This window comes from Engraulis encrasicolus, chromosome 1, assembly GCF_034702125.1.
Source record: "Engraulis encrasicolus isolate BLACKSEA-1 chromosome 1, IST_EnEncr_1.0, whole genome shotgun sequence".
Lineage (NCBI taxonomy): Eukaryota > Metazoa > Chordata > Actinopteri > Clupeiformes > Engraulidae > Engraulis > Engraulis encrasicolus.
In genome coordinates, this window is record NC_085857.1 from 25285017 (window position 1) to 25306637 (window position 21621).

Here is a 21621-nt window from a genome sequence, read left to right on the forward strand (position 1 = left end):
ATAGTTCCAAAATGTCCATAATAACCCCAGAAAGGTATAAATATAGATTTATTGGTTGAATTACACATCTTATTCTTATTAGTGAAATAATGAAAAACAGGCATGACAGTTAGGCTACTGTATCATTATCTAACACAGTATCATCCTGACATGTCACTTTTCGACACATTGACCAGGCGGCAATATTTGACACAAAGGCTATGCCCTTGTCATCAAAAAACGTATGCTGCACTCAACACCACGCAATCCTGGCCACATGGCCTCATTGGCAGTTTGGTTTAATGAAGGGTCTTTAGGGCTAAGCGACGGCGTCAACATTAGGCATTGCGTGACGGGTATGCACTCTGCTGTCAAAAAATTGACGGCTGGTTGAATGTTGTCGTGGTGGCCCATGGTGGCCCATCTCTGCTCTACTCTAGGCCTAGGCATACTTACATCACTACTTCAGTTCTACATTCGATAAATTGTCACATCTGCATGAAATTTGTCCTGTAATAATATTTCCTTCGCTTACATTTTTCCTCGCAAAGTATGATGGAGTTTTCACCTACTCTATAGTCTGCATGGCTAGCGGGGTAAGTATTTTCCTTGGGGAAAAACCCACAAAATCCTTCTCATCAATCACTTTAAACGTCATATTAAATCGTATTCACATTTTCTCTGCATTGTTAGGTTACAAATAATCGCACTCTTCCACTTAAGGACTTGAATGACAATAAACCTTTTTTTGAGGCCGATTCGTATACACGATTTGTTTCAAAGGTAAGAGCATACTGTATTTCAATGTCTGCAGTTGATGTTAAATGCATTTCTTTTTCTGGACAAACTTTCTTTCCTTTTTCACCGTTTCAGTTTTTGCCAGTGGGTCGTATAGCAGTCCGTGTCACAGCCATTGATGCAGATGTCTCTCCACAGTTCAACACAATAACTTACTACATTACGGTAGATATGGGGCATTCACTGCTTTTGTTCATATTTTACAGCATGTCTTAGAACTGGGTTGCGAGATTTGAAGGCAAACTGGCTTGCAAGATTTGACGGTTTCCTGCCCAATTAGACCATAGAAATAATTGGAATTGTGTTTCTCTGTTAATTTGTTGTTGTTTTTTTTTAGCATTTATTGGTCTGGAAATCACATTTATTGGTTTGGAAATATTTGACATAACTGGCAAGGGTTTGTGATGGCGTAGGTCTGTATACCTTCTACTAAACAAGCATACTTTCATCTCTATTCACACAGCCGCCATCAGATACCTTTGACATCACATCGGATGGATCAGTGGTGTTGATTAAACAGCTGTCCTTATCCAACATTACACAGTACAAATTCCATTTGATAGCAAGGGTAAATACTCCATTTTATTGTCAGCTTCTAAGTATAACGCATGGTTACTGTCCTACTTATTTAGAAACACATGTCTTGTATTTTTGTGTTATATTTTAGGACATTGATGGTCTCTCAGATTCCACAATTGTTGTGTTTGATGTAACTGATTGGCCTAGCTTTGAATATGCACACTACAATGCTTCAGTGAGCAAGAATAAGGTAAATGTTCTGTAACAGGTATGAAGATGGGATATTTGCTCTTCCACTTGCTTCAAAAAAAAAAACATTCTGTAGTTTTTCACTGAGAAGTATTGATCCGTTTTATTATTTTGTTTTCATTAAGTGTATGTAACTATTGTTCGTGTTGAACAGTAGTATTATTAAATTCTTATTTTTCAGGTTGGACCGATAGACAACATGTATCCAGCTCCAATAAATGCAAATGGTGGAAATGCCTCAATCGTCTATGACATCCGTAGAAGTAAATACTTGGCTCGTACTTGGCTATACATGCAACTTCAATGATCACTTGGATATGACTTCAATTGTAACAGTTTATGTTTTACTCACTTTTTTGTTTGCTTCTTTTATCATAGCGTCTCCACCTCTGTTTGTGTATATATGTTCCATCAATGAAAAATCTGGCATCATCACAATCAACTAGAGACTGGATCCATACTGGCGATATTATATTATTGATTTGGTTGCAACGGTACAAATATCAATTTACCAATGTCTACTTGTGCGCTACAGTAAATGCTATTAGAGAAGGTGTGTGTGTGTGTGTGTGTGTGTGTGTGTGTGTGTGTGTGTGTGTGTGTGTGTGTGTGTGTGTGTGTGTGTGTGTGTGTGTGTGTGTGTGTGTGTGTGTGTGTCATACATTGTCATTTGTAAGAGGGTTGTAATAAATTACAATTCTTGTAAATGCACAATATATGTTCCAAAATGTCAGAGATCTGAAATACCAGTTTGATATATCTACAGTTTATAACCCGGTGAGCAGACGGTACGTCTTCTGATTGTCTGAGCAGGTGTCCTTTATTTCCCGAGAGCAGGACACCTATGATGTCATACGGGCGTGCAGGTGTCTAAGTCGCTTCTTTTCTAACTTTCTGGCGAAGTGCCGTTACTAATTCTAAACTGCAGGTTGCTATGGCCAAGACCCCGTCGTTAATTCTATCGCATTTGGTTGTCAAGTCAAAAACCCAGTCGTCAATTCTATCGCATTTGGTTGTCAAGTCACCCCAACGTTCTGCGCGCGTCCTTACATGCCTCCGATAGAGGCGCGTCTCACTAGATTAGGAAGTGCCCCATAGAAACGCACCAAGCGCAGTGGTAGTGCGATCAAAATCCTACTGCTCCAGGCGCCCAACAGAGAAGCACGGCCAGACTCGTAGTGGAGCCAATGAAGTACGTAGGATGGCTCGCGAGGCTAGGGTAGGGGTACGGCTTTCCACCCCTCCGCGAGGGTATTTTCCGACACCACACTCCGTCAACTGAGGGGTACGACATATTTCCCTGAATGCATTGAGAATGCCTTTAAAAATTGGCGGCAAGCCAAGTAGGCCTATTTCCTCTGCAATTGACGATTTTAAAGTGGTAATAATTATTCCATTGTACTAAGTTTAATCCTAATGAATGATGACCCTTTTCTCCGTGAAACGCAAGTGAAATTAATCGCTATTAACGTCAACCTAATGCATGGAATTAGTGACAGCTGTGAGTGTCATTTCGTGATTGTTGAAGGGGTATCTCAATCCATAGGGGTTGCGTTTCAAGCCCTACACCTTGCGGCTTCGTTTGAAAGCACGAGGGGCAAGAGGAAGGCGTAGGGGTAGGGGTAGAGATTAGTAATGGGAAAGGCCCTTCATAGTGTTGTAAATACTTTTTCTGGATTCATTAATTTAATCTCTGCACCACATTTCCAGCAGTCAGTCAGGTTTAATCTCAAATTAAGCTATAGATAACTGTGACTGTATTTACAGACAACGCAAATGATGGTGTAGATACCTCAAACTGTAGTTAATAATTGTAGGCCCTACGTCACGTATATTGTACTATACTGTATATGTACAACTGTAAAAGAAACTGCCAAGGCTGTTTCAAGCTAAATGAAAATGATGAAGTAACTAAACACTCTATGTTGAAATATTTACTCTTTTGTGTTTCTAGGCACAAAATGGTGGATACGATTTTTCCCAGGTAACACAGATTAAGCTTTGTTTACACCTCTGGTTCCCAAACTTTATCTGCTGGGAATATTTGCCGGACACCCCTCCTCTGTCAAACGAAACTTCAAGGAATTTACAAAACCCTGCTAAATTCTGGAAAACAATTCGCCTTTGGCTAAGCCCCGCCCTCTTTAGTTACAGTTGCTAGGTCGGACAGATAAACTTTGAATGCTGAGACATCAACGTGATTTATGCAGTGACTGCAAATCGCAGCAGTTATTCACTCCTAATAAATAAAAAACGCATTCATAGTATTGTGAATATAAGTATTTATTTTCTGAACGGTCATGCGATGCATCACAGCTGTTATGGGCTCTTCTATGGGTATCGATAGGCATTGTAACCAGCACCATGGTAAGCCGAGCTCGCATATCTTTTGACCCCTGACTCAAACTTGCTAGACGAAAATGAAATCACACAACTTGATGGCTGTAGTCCTCTTCAAAACTATCACAGCAATGTGTAATATTAACGTTTGGCGTTTATATCTTCAGTAGCTTAACAAAATCACGTCCATCAGCTGCTAGTCAAAACACTCCTGCCGTGACCGATAGTTAACTTTGCTAGCGGTGTTTTTTCATTAATTAGGTCAGAAATCCAAAATCCTACTCTGAAACAGGTTCGTGGTTTGCTTACAACCTTACTGAAAAGTGACACAAATGAGATGGTGGCATGATCGGAGCACACAACGTATGTTTTTGATCCGTGTGTCGAGTGTGAGGCTGCCGAGACCCTTCAAGGCAGACTATCCAGCTGCTATAATAGCCTAGTAGTCCGGTTTTAGGTAAAGAGGAAAGCGATTACCACCTGTTACATCGCGGGGAAACTTGTACCTTTGTCACAAATACCCCAGGCACAATTTCCAATCATAGGCCTATTTTAATAATAATAAGACCGTATCTCGCTAACTACTTGAGAACATGTCTGCATTGAGTTCAATGGAGCGCTGTCAAAACTGTCCGAGGTTTGTCCGAGGTCGTCCTTTTGCTGCGCTGTGATTGGTCAAAAAGCACTTTAGGGCGGGCCTTAGCCAAAGGTGAATTAAGTCTTTAAAGTCCAACTCTACATCATCTGCATTACCCAAACAAATTTGTTTAGACTCTAGACATATTACTGACAAAAATAAATGGTTGATGCATTTAATCAACACTGCCTCGGCAGGACTTCTCTTCAGTCCACTTCCAAATCAATCACAGCCTGATCCTCTGTCTCCTACTATGAGACAGGCAAATAGGCCTACATTTTCTATTACACCAATCAGCAGGGAGTCAGTGTTAACAGCTCTAAAAAAAAACATAAACAGTAGAAAATCAGCTGGTCCTGATGGCCTTGAACCGTCACTTCTAAAACTTGCAGCTGAAATTATTACAGACCCTTTAACATACATTTTTAATTTATCCTTGGCACAAAATTATATTCCAGATTCTTGGAAATTAGCACATGTAGCTCCTTTATTAAAAAATGGCGACCCAGCTATGCTAGATAACTATCGCCCAATCTCAAAGCTTTCAGTATTGGCCAAAATCTTCCCCTACTAACAATGTTTAGTTCTACGAAGGTTCCTGGAACACAAGCCCTTGGTTCTAGTTTAGTTCTGGGTACGTCCCCAGAGAGTCATGTTTGGTTATTTTTCCGTTCTCACTTGGTTGGCAGGAAAGTTTAATTTTCGTTCCTAGAATGTTATATGTGTAGTTCCCATTCCGTTCCCTTATTGTTCTCTCTCCCTCACTTTATTCCTGTTCATGTCATGTTTGTTCCCTTGCCGTTCCCATATGGTTCCCTTAACCTTGTTGGTTGCATATTTGGTTCCTTAGACATGCTCCTGATGTTCCCCCAACCTTGTTTATTATTGTGAATGTGTTTTGGTCCTGCCCCACTATCTCTCACCATATTTGAGGTACCCTGATCATGGTACTTAAGCACCTCCCATCCTCCACCATGACTGAAACACCCTGCGCCTGGCATCAGTTTGGCACACTGCTCTGTTAAAATAATGTGTTAACTTGTTGGAAACATGTATATGTTCATATTATACATATCAGTCTATGCTATTCTGTACCACGATGTGAGAGAAATATTTGGTGAGTATGTATGAACACAATCTAGTAGGGATTAATACCAATTTTTTTCCTTAATGAAATTTAAAGCTAACCATACCATCTACATCAAGTGCACAATGGAGCAAGCAATGTAACATGTGCTGTTACTGACTAGCTCACAAAGCAAGGCACAAGATGTATCTAACAAATGCCATACGCCAAAAGCGCTGTTAGCTTACTTGCAAAGCAGATAAACAAGCGCTATGCTGTGCCATGCTGACCAGCCAGCAGGCAGGCAGGCAGGCAAATGACTAAAGCCCTCTGACAGTCCAGGTTTATATACAGGCTCAAGAGTACCATGTGACCAGATTGATTAGGGGTTTTTCAGGTGCAAGCAATTGAATCATGATATACCAGCCCTAGGTAATTAGGTTTGGCCAGGCGCTGATGGACAGATTGGTTGCAAAGGGCCTGCTTGTTACCGGCAAAGGTGTAACAAGTTCTCAAGTTATTTCTTTCACTCACCACATCTTTTGTGTGATGTTGTGTGCACAGCCAAACCTTAGATCAACCCAACCAAGTTGAGTTAAATGAATGAAATGGATTTAAAAAAAAAAAAAAAGATTGTGTACATGATTAAATCTGGAGGAAATACTGTTACTAATATGTAGACGTATATGATTTAATCGGGTGGACAGTCATCATTGCTTATGCTCTGAACAACACAGTATAAACAAAGTTTGGGGAACATCAGGAGCACGTCTAGGGAACCAGACGTGACCAGACCTATAATGTAAGCATCAAGGTTATGGGAACCATATGGGAACGATGAGGGAACAAACTTGAAAAGCATTTAAGGTACGGCGAGAGAACGGTGAGGGAATGGAATGGGAACCACACATATATCGTTCTGGGAACTTAAATTAAACTTTCCTGGCAACCCAGTGAGAACCGAAACAGAACCAAAAATGACGTATCCGAAACGTATCCAGAACCGAACCGGAACCAATGGCTGCTTGGTTTTTACTGTAACCAAAGGGAACGTTTCTAAGTGGTAGATTTTGGTTTGGTAATAACCCCAACCTTTAGAGAACCAAAAGTCAAACGTTCTCTTTACGTTCTGTGTTACTAGGGTATAATCTCTAATTAGTGATCAACTAAAAGAGTTTTTAACTAAGAATAGTATTCTGAGCCCAGTTCAATCAGACTTTAGGAAGAAACATAGCACAATCACTACAGCTGTAAAAGTAGTTAATAACATCATCAGCTGCAGTGATGGCAATTTATAGATCTCTCCAAGGCATTTGATACTGTAAATCATAGTATTTTATTACATTCTTTGCACAGCATAGGTATGTCTGAAAAAACTTTACTTTGGTTTAAAGATTATTTTACAAATAGGCATCAATGTGTCTCCTGTGATGGTATAACATCAGGAAGAGCTCAAATTAAAATTGGCGTTCCACAAGGTTCCATTTTGGGGCCATTATTGTTCACCATCTACATAAATGATATCTGTGCATATGTAGATGCAAATGTGCATCTGTATGCAGATGACACTATTTTATACTGCTATGCCCCATCTCCTTCTGAGGCATTAGCTTTCATAAAAATTCAGGAAAATCTACTCAAGCTACACCTGGTATTGAACTCAAACAAAACCAAATACATGTTATTTACAAATTCTAGCACTCAAATTTTGCCTCAAATAAGTACTTTACAGGGACAGGTAATAGAAAGAGTGTCAAGTTACAAATATTTAGGCTTTCTAGTGGATGAAGACCTAACTTTTAATTCTCATGTGACCAATTTGGTGCGTGAAATTAAAAATAAAGTTAGGATTTTATTATAGAAATAAGGCATGTTTAAATGTTAGAGCCAGAAAGGAGCTAGTCACATCTACATTTGTCTCTGTATTAGACTATGGTGACATTATTTATATGCATGCTTCTAAATCTGTGCTACGGGCTCTAGATTCTGTTTATCACTCAGCATTACGCTTTATTACTGGAGCCAAATACTCAACCCATCATTGTGACCTTTATAGTCTGTCAGGTTGCCACCCACTATCAGTACGTTGGCAGCTTCATTGGCTTACTTTTATTTACAAACCAGTCATTGGTCTGCTTCCCTCTTACTTGTCATTGTTTTATTCCTCAAAAAATAGATATAATCTTAGATCAAAGGATATTATTCTCTTTAACCCACCTACCCCTAGAACCAACCTTGGAAAAAAAACTGTTTGTCTTGCTTGCATGTTTTTGTTATGTCCTGCATATTTCTATATGGTAATGTCTGGCATGTTTGTACGTCTCAATCTTTTATGCTTTGCTGTCTGTGGATATGTTGTCTTTGTGAATTGTTTGTTTCTGTCTATGCTGTGAGTCCTATGGAGTGCGTTTTGCGTTTTTGCTGCTCTTTTGGCTAGGGCCCACTTGAAAAAGAGGAAACTGCCTCCATGTGTTTTTACCCTAGTAAAATAATGGAGAAATAAAATTGCCAAATTACATTTTTTGCCTGTTGAATTCACCACAGTACAAATACAACTAGAAAAGTGTTCAGAGAATGCAGCCTCCGCTAAGGAATCTGTTTGATGAAACATTTGACTATGTTACACCCTAATTTTTAAAGTCTTTCTGCCTTGTTTTGAGGAGTTAGTAACTAGAATTCTTTACTGCAATGGTGAAGAATCTTTAAAAATATCCTGAATCTGGATCGTGATCCGGATCACCGTCAAAATGTAATCACGTCTTCCTTTTGTCATTTCCAACAAGCCCACAAAATTTCATCCAAATCCGTTCATAACTTTTTGAGTTATCCTGCTGACAGACAAACAAACCAACGCGACCAAAAAGATACTGTAACCTCCTTGTTGGAGGTAATAATTATACTTAACTTCTTAAGTGTGTGTTAAGTGTACTTACACTCAAGTGTACAAAATTATACTGAATTACATCAGTGCGATGGAGGGACCATCACTATGTGAGTGTGCAAACTGTCGCGCCGGTCAGCCTGGTTCTTACTCGTAAGAATCAGTTTGTAATCTATATGGAAGAAGCTCATTGACTGACGACCTGTGACGAAGATTTAGTAAAATCACTCCTGAAAGGTAGAATTAGCGCTGTGGGCGGGGACGACCACCCATGGGCGCAGATAGCGGGGGGGACGGGGGGGACATGACGTACCCAGATTTTCATTCACCTAGATCCGTCCCCCTCACCTTTTTGGAGAAAATATCTGATTTCTGCCTTTGCATTTTGCAATGTGTGAAATAGCGCCTCCCTGGACCATTCACTTTCATATGTGGCAAAAAAACGGTATTACACCATATATATAAATCTATTTTTTGATTGGCTAACAGCCACTGAAGTCCCAGATTTGAAGCGCCATAAACAGAGCTGGCTTTATGAAGGAAGTGGAGCGAAGAGCAGACGTCATATTTACATTACATTTTTGGCTCAGACCAGTTGCTTGCTTTTATAATTAAAGTTAATCTCGAGGATAGTCCCATTCTTGCTAGCTATGATGTGGATTACAAAAACTGTGGAACGTGAATGATGATGGTGGAAACGCATGGATTAAAAGTTGGGATAAATAGTTCTACTGCGGTCAAGACAACTTTTAAGGTAAGGTCAATAATAGGTTCATGTCCGCTGTGACGCTGTTTGTAGCCTAGTTGCTGATGTTAGCTGATGTTAATTGTTCAGAAGGGCTTTTTGGTCTCTTTGTCGCCTGTTTTCGAGTGAAAAGACATCTTTGTTGGGCCATGCCATGACAGCTGTCAATCAAGTAGGTAGCTGTCGTGTTCACTGTCCCTGGTCTGTATGCTGTCAACGTCTGACTTCATTAATTTTTTTAAGGAGCTCCTTTTTGGAATGATGACTGCGGTGGTGTTAATCTGTTGGACGCATTTACTGTGAATTGTTGTTAAGCGGTACTACAACGCAAACGTGTGGCTTGTAGCGGTGGAGTGTAGATGCAATTGAAACGCAGCGTGGTAGAAAAATGACTGAGTAGAACTAGTAGCAAGGAGGTTGTCTTAAGAGCTCAAGATCACCATTTAAATAATAATAATAATAATAATAATAATTGTATTTGTATAGCACTGTGTCATACAAGGCATGTAACTCAAAGTGCTTAACAAATGGGAAAAAACATTGTTAGAGATAGATTTAAAAGGAGAGGAGAGATAGATTTAAATGGAGAGGTATAGAGGAGAGGCAGAAAAAGCAGGAAGGCAGAGGAAGAAGAGATAGACAGAGAATGTAGAGTCATAAGGTCAACGTAGGTTAGGACCAGGATTCTTAGATGTGTAAGGTCCATAGTGGCTGGGCCTATCATAAGTCATAGATATTCACACAGAGATTGGGCGCTCAGGTGCGGCCCCTGGTGGCATCAGGGGTGAGGAAAAACTCCCTTTCGCTTGATTCATAGTTTGTGAGGGGGAAAAAAAGCTCAGTGAGGTCTGAGAAAAAAAGACCCCCTGTAGTCAGGAAGAAACCTCAGGCAGAGACCAGCGGCCACCTAGGGGGAGCCCCCTGCCAGGGCTGGATTGCGAGTAGTAAGGGCGCTGCGGCGGCTGGGACACTATGACGTCTTGGCAGCTAGGAGTTGGCAAGGATGAAGAGGTGGGTCTTCAGCTGCTTCTTAAAGGAGTCGACGGAGGTGGCTGATCGGATCTCGATGGGGAGGGTGTTCCATCTCTTGGGCGCATAGCAGGCAAACGCGGCGTCGCCGATCTTCTTCTGCGGGGGGGTGGGGGTCCTTAGCAGCTTGGCATCAGTGGACCTGAGAGCTCGAGCAGGGGCATAAAAAGAGAGCATGTCTGAGATATAGCTAGGGGCAAGTCCATTTAATGCTTTAAATACTGTGAGCAGAATCTTAAAGTCGATTCTGTATGAGACAGGTAACCAGTGCAGGTCTGCCAAGACAGGAGAGATGTGCTCTCTCATTCTGGTTCTTGTTAGGATTCTTGCCGCAGAATTTTGAATGAGTTGCAATTTGTCAATTAATTTTTTTGGGAGACCAGAGAAAAGAGCATTGCAGTAGTCTATCCTACTGGTGACAAAGGCATGAATAAGTTTCTCAGCGTCTTGTCGGGGGGCCAAGCCGCGCACTTTGTTGACATTTCTAAGATGGAAAAAAGCAGATTTTGTTATCTTGTTGATGTGAGGCTCAAAGCTCAAATCCGAGTCTATGACCACACCTAGGCTAGTAACCTTATCTTTAATGTGTATGCTTAGGTCACCTAGGCTTGAGTGGAGTTTTGCACGTTTTTTCTTAGGCCCAATGAGCAACACTTCAGTTTTATCTTCATTTAATTTTAGGAAGTTACTGTTCATCCAATCTGTAATGGCAGACATGCATTTAGTCAAGGCATGAATGGCAGTGGTTTGGCTAGGCTCGACAGAGATATATAGTTGAGTGTCATCGGCATAGCTATGAAAATCAACATTGTGCTCTCTGATGATGGAGCCCAGGGGCAACATATAGAGAGAGAAGAGGAGAGGGCCCAAGCAACTACCCTGAGCAACTCCAAAAGGCACATCATACTTGTTGGAGACGTATTCTCCGATGGTGACAAAAAACTGTCTTCCTGTAATATATGTTTTGAACCACTCTAAGACGTGACCGGACAAGCCTACCCAAGATTCAAGGCGGTCAATTAGTATGTTGTGGTCTATCGTGTCAAAGGCGGCACTGAGGTCGAGGAGGATAAGTGCTGAAACTTTGTTTGCGGCAGTGTTGAGCCTAAGATCACTTATTATTTTGGTTAGTGCTGTTTCGGTGCTATGGTTGGCTCTAAAGCCTGATTGGAATTTTTCCAAGATATCATTCCCAGCCAGATGTTGATTAAGCTGTTTAAATACAACTTTTTCTAGTACCTTGCTTATAAAGGGGAGGTTTGATATAGGTCGGTAGTTGTTTAAAGAATTCTGATCTAAATTTGTCTTTTTTAGGAGTGGCTTTACCATGGCTGTTTTGAATGAGCTTGGAAAAATGCCTGTAAGCATAGAGGTGTTAACAATTTGAAGTAAAGGTGCTGCTAAGCAACCAAGTACGTTTTTTAGCAGATATGTGGGGATCGCGTCAAGGCTGCAGGTAGACTGCTTACTTTCCCTGACTATTTTACAGAGGTCGTCCTCTGTAATTGGACAAAACTTTTGGAAGCTCTCAGGTCTCCTAGGGGGGTTTAACCCTCCCCTCGGTGTATCGCCTGAGTGGGCGACAGAGGTTGCTGCGTTTCCACCTTGGATGCCTTCTCTAATGTCGGCAATCTTTTTATTAAAAAATCTAGCAAATTCCTCGCACTTGGCATGTGATGCTGCATTTAGGTTGTTATTGCTATGTGTTGGATTAAGCAGGTGGTCAATAGTGGAAAAAAGAACTTTCGCATTATGCTGGTTGTCTGTTATGATTTTGGAAAAATATGCTTTTCTCTCTGAGCGTACCGCATTATTGTAGGAGGAGATCTCATCCCTAAGGGATTGTCTGTGGACTTCTAATTTAGTTTTCCTCCAAAGACGCTCGGTTACTCTGCATTTTCTTTTTAAATGCGCCGCTTTTATCAAAAATGTCTAATCTGGGGGAGACCCCAATATCACACGCCCCAAAACCGCGCCTGGATTGAAGTTGTGTTTTACATGCAATAGGCCTACCACCGCGAGACTGGTCGTGTTAAAATGTCTACAGTAGGCCTACTAAATCACACACTGTTGCATAGCCTGCTGTAGGCCTACATTAGTAGTACAACGTGAAATTTGTTGACACAGTTGTCCTGTTTAAAGGTTGAATTGGTTGGGAAAGTACTGTAGCACTTGCTGATGGGATGGGAGAGGTGTGTTTAGAAGCGCGCGCAGGGGCGGGTGAGTCTTGGTGGGAGGGAGACTCGTGCACATTCTCAGTAGAATCTGTAAAGCTGGAGCGGTTTAAACATTTGTTAAAAAATATCATGTATCAAGATTTAAAATAGTAGTAGACCTGCAAAAGCAAATAAAATTATTTAGCGGAAGATGAATATGCCACTAACAATAAAAAAAATTATATTCAGTGTACAATAATAATTCCCCCCCCCCCCCCCCCCCCCCCCGCCCGGACGGTTGGTTGTGAAAATGTCCCCCCCAGTTTTTAAAAGCTATCTGCGCCCATGCGACCACCGCCTGTATAACGTGGCGCAGAGGGCGCAAACCTCAACTTTGTGCTCTCTTCGGCTGTGAACTGCTCGACTGAATTCTGCTCAACCGACTGAGTTTAACTGTCTTCCAAAGAAGTGTGCTGGGAAGGTACGATTTCGCTGGGTGCTCAGTCATGACGAAGGGCTTCTACCGAAGATGAAGGGAAGTAAACTACTCTGTTTTTTGTTTTTGTTTTTTTTAAAAACCTTTTCCTCAACGATTTTGGGAGAAATTTGTCGAAGGACTTTGACCACACAATGCTATTCTGCTAGGTCTGACTAGCGTGCTACACTTCTGCTAGCTAACTGGCCACGCCACCTAGCTTGCATGGCTACAGCGTCAGACGACGGGAGGATGAAAGAAGAGGAGACACGAGTCTGCCCCTCAAGCTGTGGCTTCCCCATCTTGTTGAAAGACCCACATCTCCTCTGCGTGGTGTGCCTTGGCTTCCTTCACACCTGGGCGCCGCTTACCGGGATAAAATGCAAGAGGTGCCTTCGCATGGACCCAGAGACCTTGGAGCTACGCTTAGCTGTGCGTAAGCGTATGCTAATGGCTAGCAACGAGGCCTGATGTTAACACGGTGGAACAGAAGGAAAAGGACGATGACGAGTTGCTTACGACAGAACCTGCCCCTCAGGACTCACCACAGTGGCAGGAGGGTCAGTCCTCTGTTGACCCGCTGGGGCTGGTTGCAGCAGAGGAGGGGATAGAGGAGGTGATCGCGGATGAACCCATTGATGTTCCCGCACATCCTGAGACTCGGCAGGCTCCCGCCTTGGCTGACCACGACACAGACTTCAGCATCTCAAGGAGGGCTGCGCAACGGTTGGATGTGCTCCAGGTCGTGACTCGACGTGCACCGTTTCCTGCAGCCAGAAATGTGCTCCCCTTCTTCGACGCAGTACAAGTGGCAAAAACATGGGGCTGACCATACTCGGCACGCTCGCCCACGCTGGAATTTTCCATGCTGGACACTGACAACATGGAAAAGGAATGGGTCAGGATGCCTGCACTCAAAGCGCCCAACACTTAGCGACCCAGTCAGGAAGCCTGGCTCCCAGGGAAGATGAGCCAGTTCACCCTCGCATTCTGGGAAAAGTCCTACCGCTCTGCCGCTCAGGTCTGCAGGGCGCAAGCGTGGATCCACTGCCTATTCGAATACGGTGACTAGGCAACATAACGACTCAACTGTCACTCGCAACGTAGCCTAATCGATGGTGTTGTGTCGTTAAATGTTGTGAAAACATACACAAATGCTTTGTCCATTCATCTATGTAAAATGGATAGAAGACGAGCTCTTCTCTTGTGCTCCTAACGTCGGATAGTAAATCTGATGTGAATGTTGATAACGGTCTCCTATCGAACATCTGGAATTACGTCGCAGATTTTCCGCCTTGAGTTGAACTTTTTTCAACTCGATCCGCCCGGCGTGGAGAGGCTGAGAATCCGCAATCCGCCTTGCGCTGATATTCGACGCGGAATCTGCTCATTTTCATTGACAAACAATAGAACACATCCGCCTCCTACTGTAACATCCGCGTCCAGTGTGATTGCGCCCGAATAAACAAATATTTTCTTGTATGGTCCAAATACAGTTATTTATGCAGCTAAAAATGGCTATTTTTGGAAATTCAAAATGGCGGACCATGGAGAAGATCCCCCTTTTCATGTATGAAAAGGGCAATTTTTCCAGTCATAGTGAATACTTAGAATTTGACGCTGGTGGTAAGTATTCATGAAAAAGGTAATATTAGTGAATGGGCAGCATGAATTCTGGAAATAAACAACTAAAAATCTCACACAGTGTCCCTTTAACAAACAGATGTTCTCTGTCAATGTTCTGAATGTTAATCCCCCTCTTGGTGTATTAAACTTGTGCGATTCTCTCACTGTGTCTCAACACATGTTGATGACAAGCACTGTTAGCACCACAAAGCCCCTGAAGAAGGCATGATAAGGCGACTACTTCGGTAGCCATCAGTCCCAAATAACAAAGAGATACGGTTCTGTAGCTAGGGAAGCTAAGTCAGCTAACTCAACTAATCCATCTTATTGCGGTTCCGTGAGGTAACGTGACCAGGTTTCTGTATCCCATGATCCCCTTGTTGCGCATTATCAAGGATATGTTGCAAGAGGGAGCTCTAAGATAAGGCGAAATTCCTGATTCCCTCGACAGAATTTTTATTTGGTTGCCCTTTCAGAGTTTTCACTTAGCTAGCGGTTTAACTCCCTTTCTCCGGATATTGAACCAAATGTATGTATGGCTTCGAATCTGCCTTTTAGCGAACAAAATGTGTCTCGCACATCTTATTTTCCTCCCGGGCTGCCCTGTGTGGATTTGAGATTAAAATCAGTACCTAGCACCAGCAGTGCTGTTAGTGTACCCTTTCTCAAGCGTTCGGTTAGTCCAATCTCTCGATTTACCCCCTGTACCACTGGGTTCATCGTGTGGCACTGCCGGATAGTCAGGAAACACAGTGCCCGGAGACAGAGAACGGTTTCGTGCCAAACACAGAGACCTGCGTCAGGAAAAGGTGAAGATTTCAGACGCAGGTCTCTGCGTTTGGAGCGTAAACGTTCTCTGTCTCCAGACACTGCGTTTCCTGACTATCCGGCAGTGCCACATGATGAACCACCGTTACATTTGGAGTGCCCAACGGTTACGCATGACACACCTAATGCACTTGATGCGCTTTCGCCGATTACCTCCGCTTCACCTTCCGGATGAAGGGAAAAGGGTTATTTCACCTCCAGCCTCTCCATTGGCCAGACCAGAGAGGGTCTTGGCCCAGAGGGTGGCCTCCCCGCCAGCAGAGGAGCTCCACGCTTCCATGGGTTTGAAGAGAGAGGGCATTAACTTGAACGCATCTGGTCTTTCGGATAATGTCCTAAGGACTATCCAAGGAGCCAGAGCAGTTTTCACTAGGTCCTTGTATGATCTTAAGTAAGCCGTGTTTGAACGTTGAGCCCAACCTGATATACTAGCTTTCCAATGCTCGGTGCCCATGGTCTTGGCATTCTTGCAGGAACAATTACACGAAGGCAAGGCCTTCTCTACCCTCAAAGTCTACTTGGTCGCCATCTCCGTGTGCCATGTGGGATTTGGTAACAACACTCTTGGGTAGCCACCCACTGTTGTGTAGATTCCTGAAAGGAGCCAGGCATATACGCCCGGTGGTGAGACAGACGATGCCTCCTTGGGACATCGCCCTGGTACTGGAGGCCTTGTGTGCGTCCCCTTCGAGCCTCTACAAGAGGTGGACTTACGCATCGCCTCCATTAAAATGTCAGTGAATTACATGCCTTGTCAGTCAATCCTGCATGCGTGGAGTTTGCAGATGGCAACACTCGTATTGTTCTGAAAATGAACCCAGTGTTCATTCCAAAAATTCAGAACCCTTTCAGTTGTGAGCCCATATAGAGCTTCAAGCCTTTTGTGCTCCTCCTTTTCAATCTCTGGAGCAGCAGCGCCAGCACAACTTGTGCGCTGTGTGCGCATACACCTTTACATGGGCCGGACTCACTCTTTTGGGAATATTGAGCAGCTATTTGTGTGCTTCGCTAACCTAAGGGTCCCCTTTAAGGGACTTGCTTTGTCCAAACAGAGGCTCTCCAAATGTCTGGTTAAAGCCATTATGCTGGTTTACTGTATGAGTTTAAGGGGCTTTCTCCCCTCAGGTCAGAGCGCACTCTACGTGCGCTGTCTCCACGTCTTGGGCCCTCTTCAGAGGTGCTGCCTTTTCAGATGTGTGCAGAGCAGCTGGCTGGGCCTACACCTGTTCCTTTGTCTGGTTTTACCGGCTTGATGTGACAGCTATGCCTCTGGGACATAGGGTTTTGGGATCGCCCACCACAGGCCTTGGGTGATGGGAACACTGTCCATACAAGGGACCTTTTTGAATGTCCTACTCATGTGGTCGGTCAGCATGCGATCCAGGAGTGATTGCATGCTCCCATAGAGATTACGAACCGATTCTTACTAATAAGAACATTAGGACATGTATATGTCCCCAGTTCTTAGAGTGAGATGAGGGAGCCATCTCTCTGCTTCACCCGACTTTCCACAGCCAGAGAACCTAGAAGCTATGATAATGAGCACTAGCTGGTGGTCAGGGGTGGTACTACAGTAGTTGGCTATCACGGCCAAGTGAAAGATGATTATGGGTGTCAATGGAGTTTCCAATAACTATAATTAATATCTCGTTGTATAATTTTTAGCCCAGAAATGTTAATATTCAATGTGAAGTATAGAACTAATAAGAACACATTGAGTAGTGTTTAGATTTATTTTTTTTTGCGCCACCAGATCATTATATACTGGGTCAGTAAGGTTAATTTGTGAGGCCAAATCCATAAATATTAGCAGAATGTCAAAGTCTTCTGCCCTGCTGGAAAAAACTAGACACCTGAAAAAATTACAGCCTCTTATATTACACCAGCCATAGTTCTCACCGGGAATATTTTATTTATGAGATTTGTGACTGGAAATGGCAGTAACATTTTTTTTTTAGCATTTAGCCCTATGGACTCCATTTTCAAATCCATTCCTTTTCCACTCAGGCGGCTCTGTTTCCACTTGTCCGCGTTCGCCAACTGGAACTGTGGCTACAATGGGAACCAATGGGAGATTTCTTTCTGGTAGCTTTCAGGTTCTCTGCCACAGCCAAAGACAGCGTGACTCAAAGTGAGGTTTGCGCCATCAGCGCCGCGTTAGGTGGTGGGCGTCCCCGCCCACAGCGCTAATTCCACCTTTCAGGAGTGATAATATAATGTGATAATTGATAAAAAGATGAGTAAACCTTCGTCACAGATCGACAGCCAATGAGCTTCTCCCATAGAGATGACTCCCTCATCCCACTGTAAGAACCGGGGACATATTCATGTCACAGGCACTTTATATCCCGGAAAAGAAACTCAATCAATTGTAGCCTGCTCTCTCACTAATTCTACCTTTGCTTTGTTCATTTATTTCAATTGACTAACAGACCTCATATTTGTGCTTTTCTCCATTACTAGGCCTTGATTGTTGTGGAGGATACGGCAAACAACCCGCCTGAGTTCAGTCAACAATTGTACAGAGTAAACATCCTTGGTGCAGTTCAATCAGGCGATCCTGTCCTGGTGGTCAAGGTTGTACATCAAATTAACTAATTTTCCAAGACAATACCATTTATATAGCTAGAAATGTAGTCTATGTGTTGTCCAATAGTTAATGACAACCAACTACAGTTTGTACATCTTCACGATGTTCTGGCTCAATTATGATTATTTCGAAAGACGAATGATGATAGTGTCTCTGCAAGCACTCTTCTGCATAGTTTTTTGTACACGGGTTCACTAAAAAACATTCCTGTCTAATATCTCACCTCAGGCTACAGACCCTGATGTAGGGGAGACTGAGATGCTGCAGTATTCCCTGGTGGAGCCCAGCTCCATGTTTGCAGTAGAGCCCTCTAGTGGCCAGATCTATGCAGTGACAGATGTTCATCCTGGGACATTTAACATTACTGTGATGGCAACCGATCCTCATGGACTTAACGATACAACAAAAGTTGAAGTGAGCAGAAAAATAGATACAACAACTAAGAGTATCAAGTAATACAGACTATGACCAATATGAAATATAGCTAAAGGGTTATGGGTAACACTTTATTTTAGGGATACATCTATTAGCACTAATACATACAATATTAATGCCTTAGTAAGTAACTTGTAAGGCATGTACTAAGCAAAATCAGACAGTTGTTAGACATTTATTCGCAAATGTCTTGTTCATGCACAATAAGGGATGTATTACCAATATAACCTTAGTAAGGACCTAGTGGACCTAGATTTCTATTTATGAGTAAGCAGTACGGGCCAGAATACAATGTGTATAAGCTCCTGGTACACTGTGTGAACAAACCCTGAACAGTGTGAAAACAGATGTGGAATAAGGGTCCCTATTCTAAAGTGATGCATTGCTCAGCCCAGATGGCTTAGGGCCCCCGCACTACCTAGGGCCCCCACACTACCTAGGGCCCCCACTCTACCCCCCCGGGAAGCGAAGTGTAAGAACATTTTTGGATCAGCAGTAGTCTCATCAGACATGCAGATCTCCCTTATTCTACTCAATGTGGAAGAGAGTAATTGGAAGCATTATATAGCAAGGATTGGACGTAAACTTCTCAGTGACGGTGGGTGGTGAGATGTCATTTTTTCATACACCAATCAGTTTTAATTGTAAAAACCCTACAATAAGGGACGGGCACAGCGCTTCAATTCTGGGTACGCCGCCATATTGATAGCTAGTTGCTATGGTAAAGGGATAGTGACTGCCTCCACCATGCATGCAGTTCTGGTCTCTAACATCGACAAGCCAGCTGTGTCCACAGTCAAGAATGTGTGCTACCCAAAGCACAGACACAGCACGCACTGAATACCTTCAACAACAAGCACTACACCAAGATAACTTGACAATCGAGCAGTCTGGCTTCTGCATAAACCCGGCGTTCCCACAGGTAGGCGCCTCACCTGATGGCCTAGTTAGCTGTGACAGCTGTGGACAAGGCTGCCTGGAAGTGAAATGCCCTGCTAAGCACAAACACAGCACTGTCCAGGAGGCTTGTGACGCAGACAAAGACTTTTGTCTCCACAGAGTTGATGGCATTGTTCAGCTCAAACAAGGTTATAGGTACTACACACAAGTGCAGACACAGATGTTCGTGACAGGTGCAACCTACTGTGACTTTGTGGTGTGGACACTGAAAGACGTTGCCTGTATCCTGACCACAGACTTCTATTATACTATACAAGTCAGTGATCCTGACAGATGTCAGCTTCTGGGAGTTCTGTCTGAGGAAGGCACAGGAATTTTTTCACAAAGTTTGCCTCCCCGAGTTCATCTGTGGGTATTAGACCAGAGACACCTCCACACCGGGATTGAGTGGAAAGTTATATTTGACCGTCTTACAGCAGCGACCCATGCTAGCCGGCGACTCTTTGTTATGGAGGACATTTGTTCTCCATTGAGACGCCTCCAAGTTGGAAAACGGTAAAAAGATAATCCATTTGGGATTTTATTCCCCGTCCCGTCACAGCTTGCGCTTCTACACCCTACGACACAGCAACGGGCGACCATAACAACAGCAGAGGTCAAATGAAACGGTAAAACACAAAGCAAACTACTAGCAGAAGAAAGCAAGTCCTCACTGTAAACAATGGGCTGGCCCGCTTCCAAAATGTCTGCTGCGCAACGTGTGACGTCATGTGCCCGAAATTTATAAATGCAGAATATAACGATGAGTAATAGTTTGGAAGCGAAACTAAGCTATTCCTTTGTGATAAATAAGTTAATGTTTGAGAAACTTAGCTCCAAGAAGTGCAGTGCATGATGGGTACGGCCTTAGTCAGAAATGCAATGCATGGCCAATGCAGCAATGATAATATTTCTGTTGTTACGTACATGGCAAATTGCTTGGATAGCATCTAAATTTCACGAGTGAGGGGAGGAGCTAAGGACGTAGGCTCAGAGCTGGCTAGGTTGTCTGTTGGCCTAGATTGCGTACCCATCATGCACTGCACTTCTTGAAGCTAATGTTCTCAAACATTAACTTAATTATCACAAAATAATAGATTAGTTTTGCTTCAAAACTATTATTCTAATGTTCTGCATTTATTTTGGGGGGTTTTTACAATTAAAACTCAGTGGTACATAAAAAAATTACATCTCACCAACCCACCGCCATTGACAAGTGTACGTTCAATCCTTGCTATATAAAGGCTCCTGTTACCTCCTTTACATTGTTATGAAGAAGACAAAACTAGGTAACTTAGCTGGGTAGGTGTTAGTCATTTAATTTACCCTTACACTTTGTAGATCAGGGGGCCAGGTAGTGCGGGCCTGGATGGTGTGGGGGCCCTAGGTAATGAGGGGGACTTTGGTAGTGCGGAGGCCCTGAGCCATCTGGGCTGACCAATGCATCACTTTAGAATAGGGACCCTTATTCCGCATCTGTTTTCACGCTGTTCAGGGTTTGTTCACACAGTGTGTCGGGAGCTTATACACATTGTATTCTGCCACTTACTACTTACTAATAAATAGAAATATAGGCTTACTGGTCCGTACTAAGGTTATATTAGTAATAAATCCCTAATTGGGCGTGAACAAGACATTTGTGAATACATGCTTAACAACTGTCTTATTTTGCTTAGTACATGTCTTACAAGTTACTTACACAGGCATTAATATTGTATGTATTAGTGCTAATAGATGTATCCCTAAAATAAAGTGTTACCGGGTTATGATATATGGGGATAATGGTGAGGAGAAGTGAAGATAGACAAACATTTGTTCTATTGTCTGTGTTATAGGGTTATAATTTGGGCCTATGTAATGAACACTGTGATGTAGTCATCTACTCTTTTAATAATTTTGGATTCAGATTATCCATGTGAGCAATACGAAATTAGCCTGACCCTAGTCAGATCTATGTAGTTCTACAGCTTCTTGAGCTCCACTACCAGGTCTGGGAAAGCATGTTCAATTCATCTTCAGAAGGCATAGCCTACAATCTCTCATGTGACCCCTGAATGCGACCCACCATTTGTATTAAAACAATAAATGTTGCAACCAATTTCTTGCTGCAGAGATTCTCAGGAGACCAGAACTCTACTATGGTAAAGCTCCACACAGCTCTGCCAGGGGGGGTACTTGAGCTACACACAGACGTTTGAAATAGCAATAAGGTAAAACATTGTGTGGTTTTCCAAAGGTGATCATCAGAGACTCTAGTAATGCTGTGAAAATATCCATCAATAAGCCCTCTGACACCGTGCTGGACAAAGTTCAGGAAATGGAAAAGTGA

At 42.9% G+C, this 21621-nt stretch overlaps 1 protein-coding gene across 1 annotated transcript; it reads left to right on the forward strand.

The window, feature by feature from the left end:
• The first annotated feature begins 1385 nt into the window (after positions 1-1385).
• Positions 1386-21621, forward strand: LOC134456726 (protocadherin gamma-B7-like). Its single transcript, XM_063208220.1, has 7 exons — positions 1386-1394; positions 1445-1546; positions 1992-2039; positions 3500-3529; positions 17792-17905; positions 18147-18332; positions 21529-21621. The coding sequence occupies exons 1-7, from the start codon at positions 1386-1388 to the stop codon at positions 21619-21621; spliced, it is 582 nt and encodes a 193-aa protein (XP_063064290.1).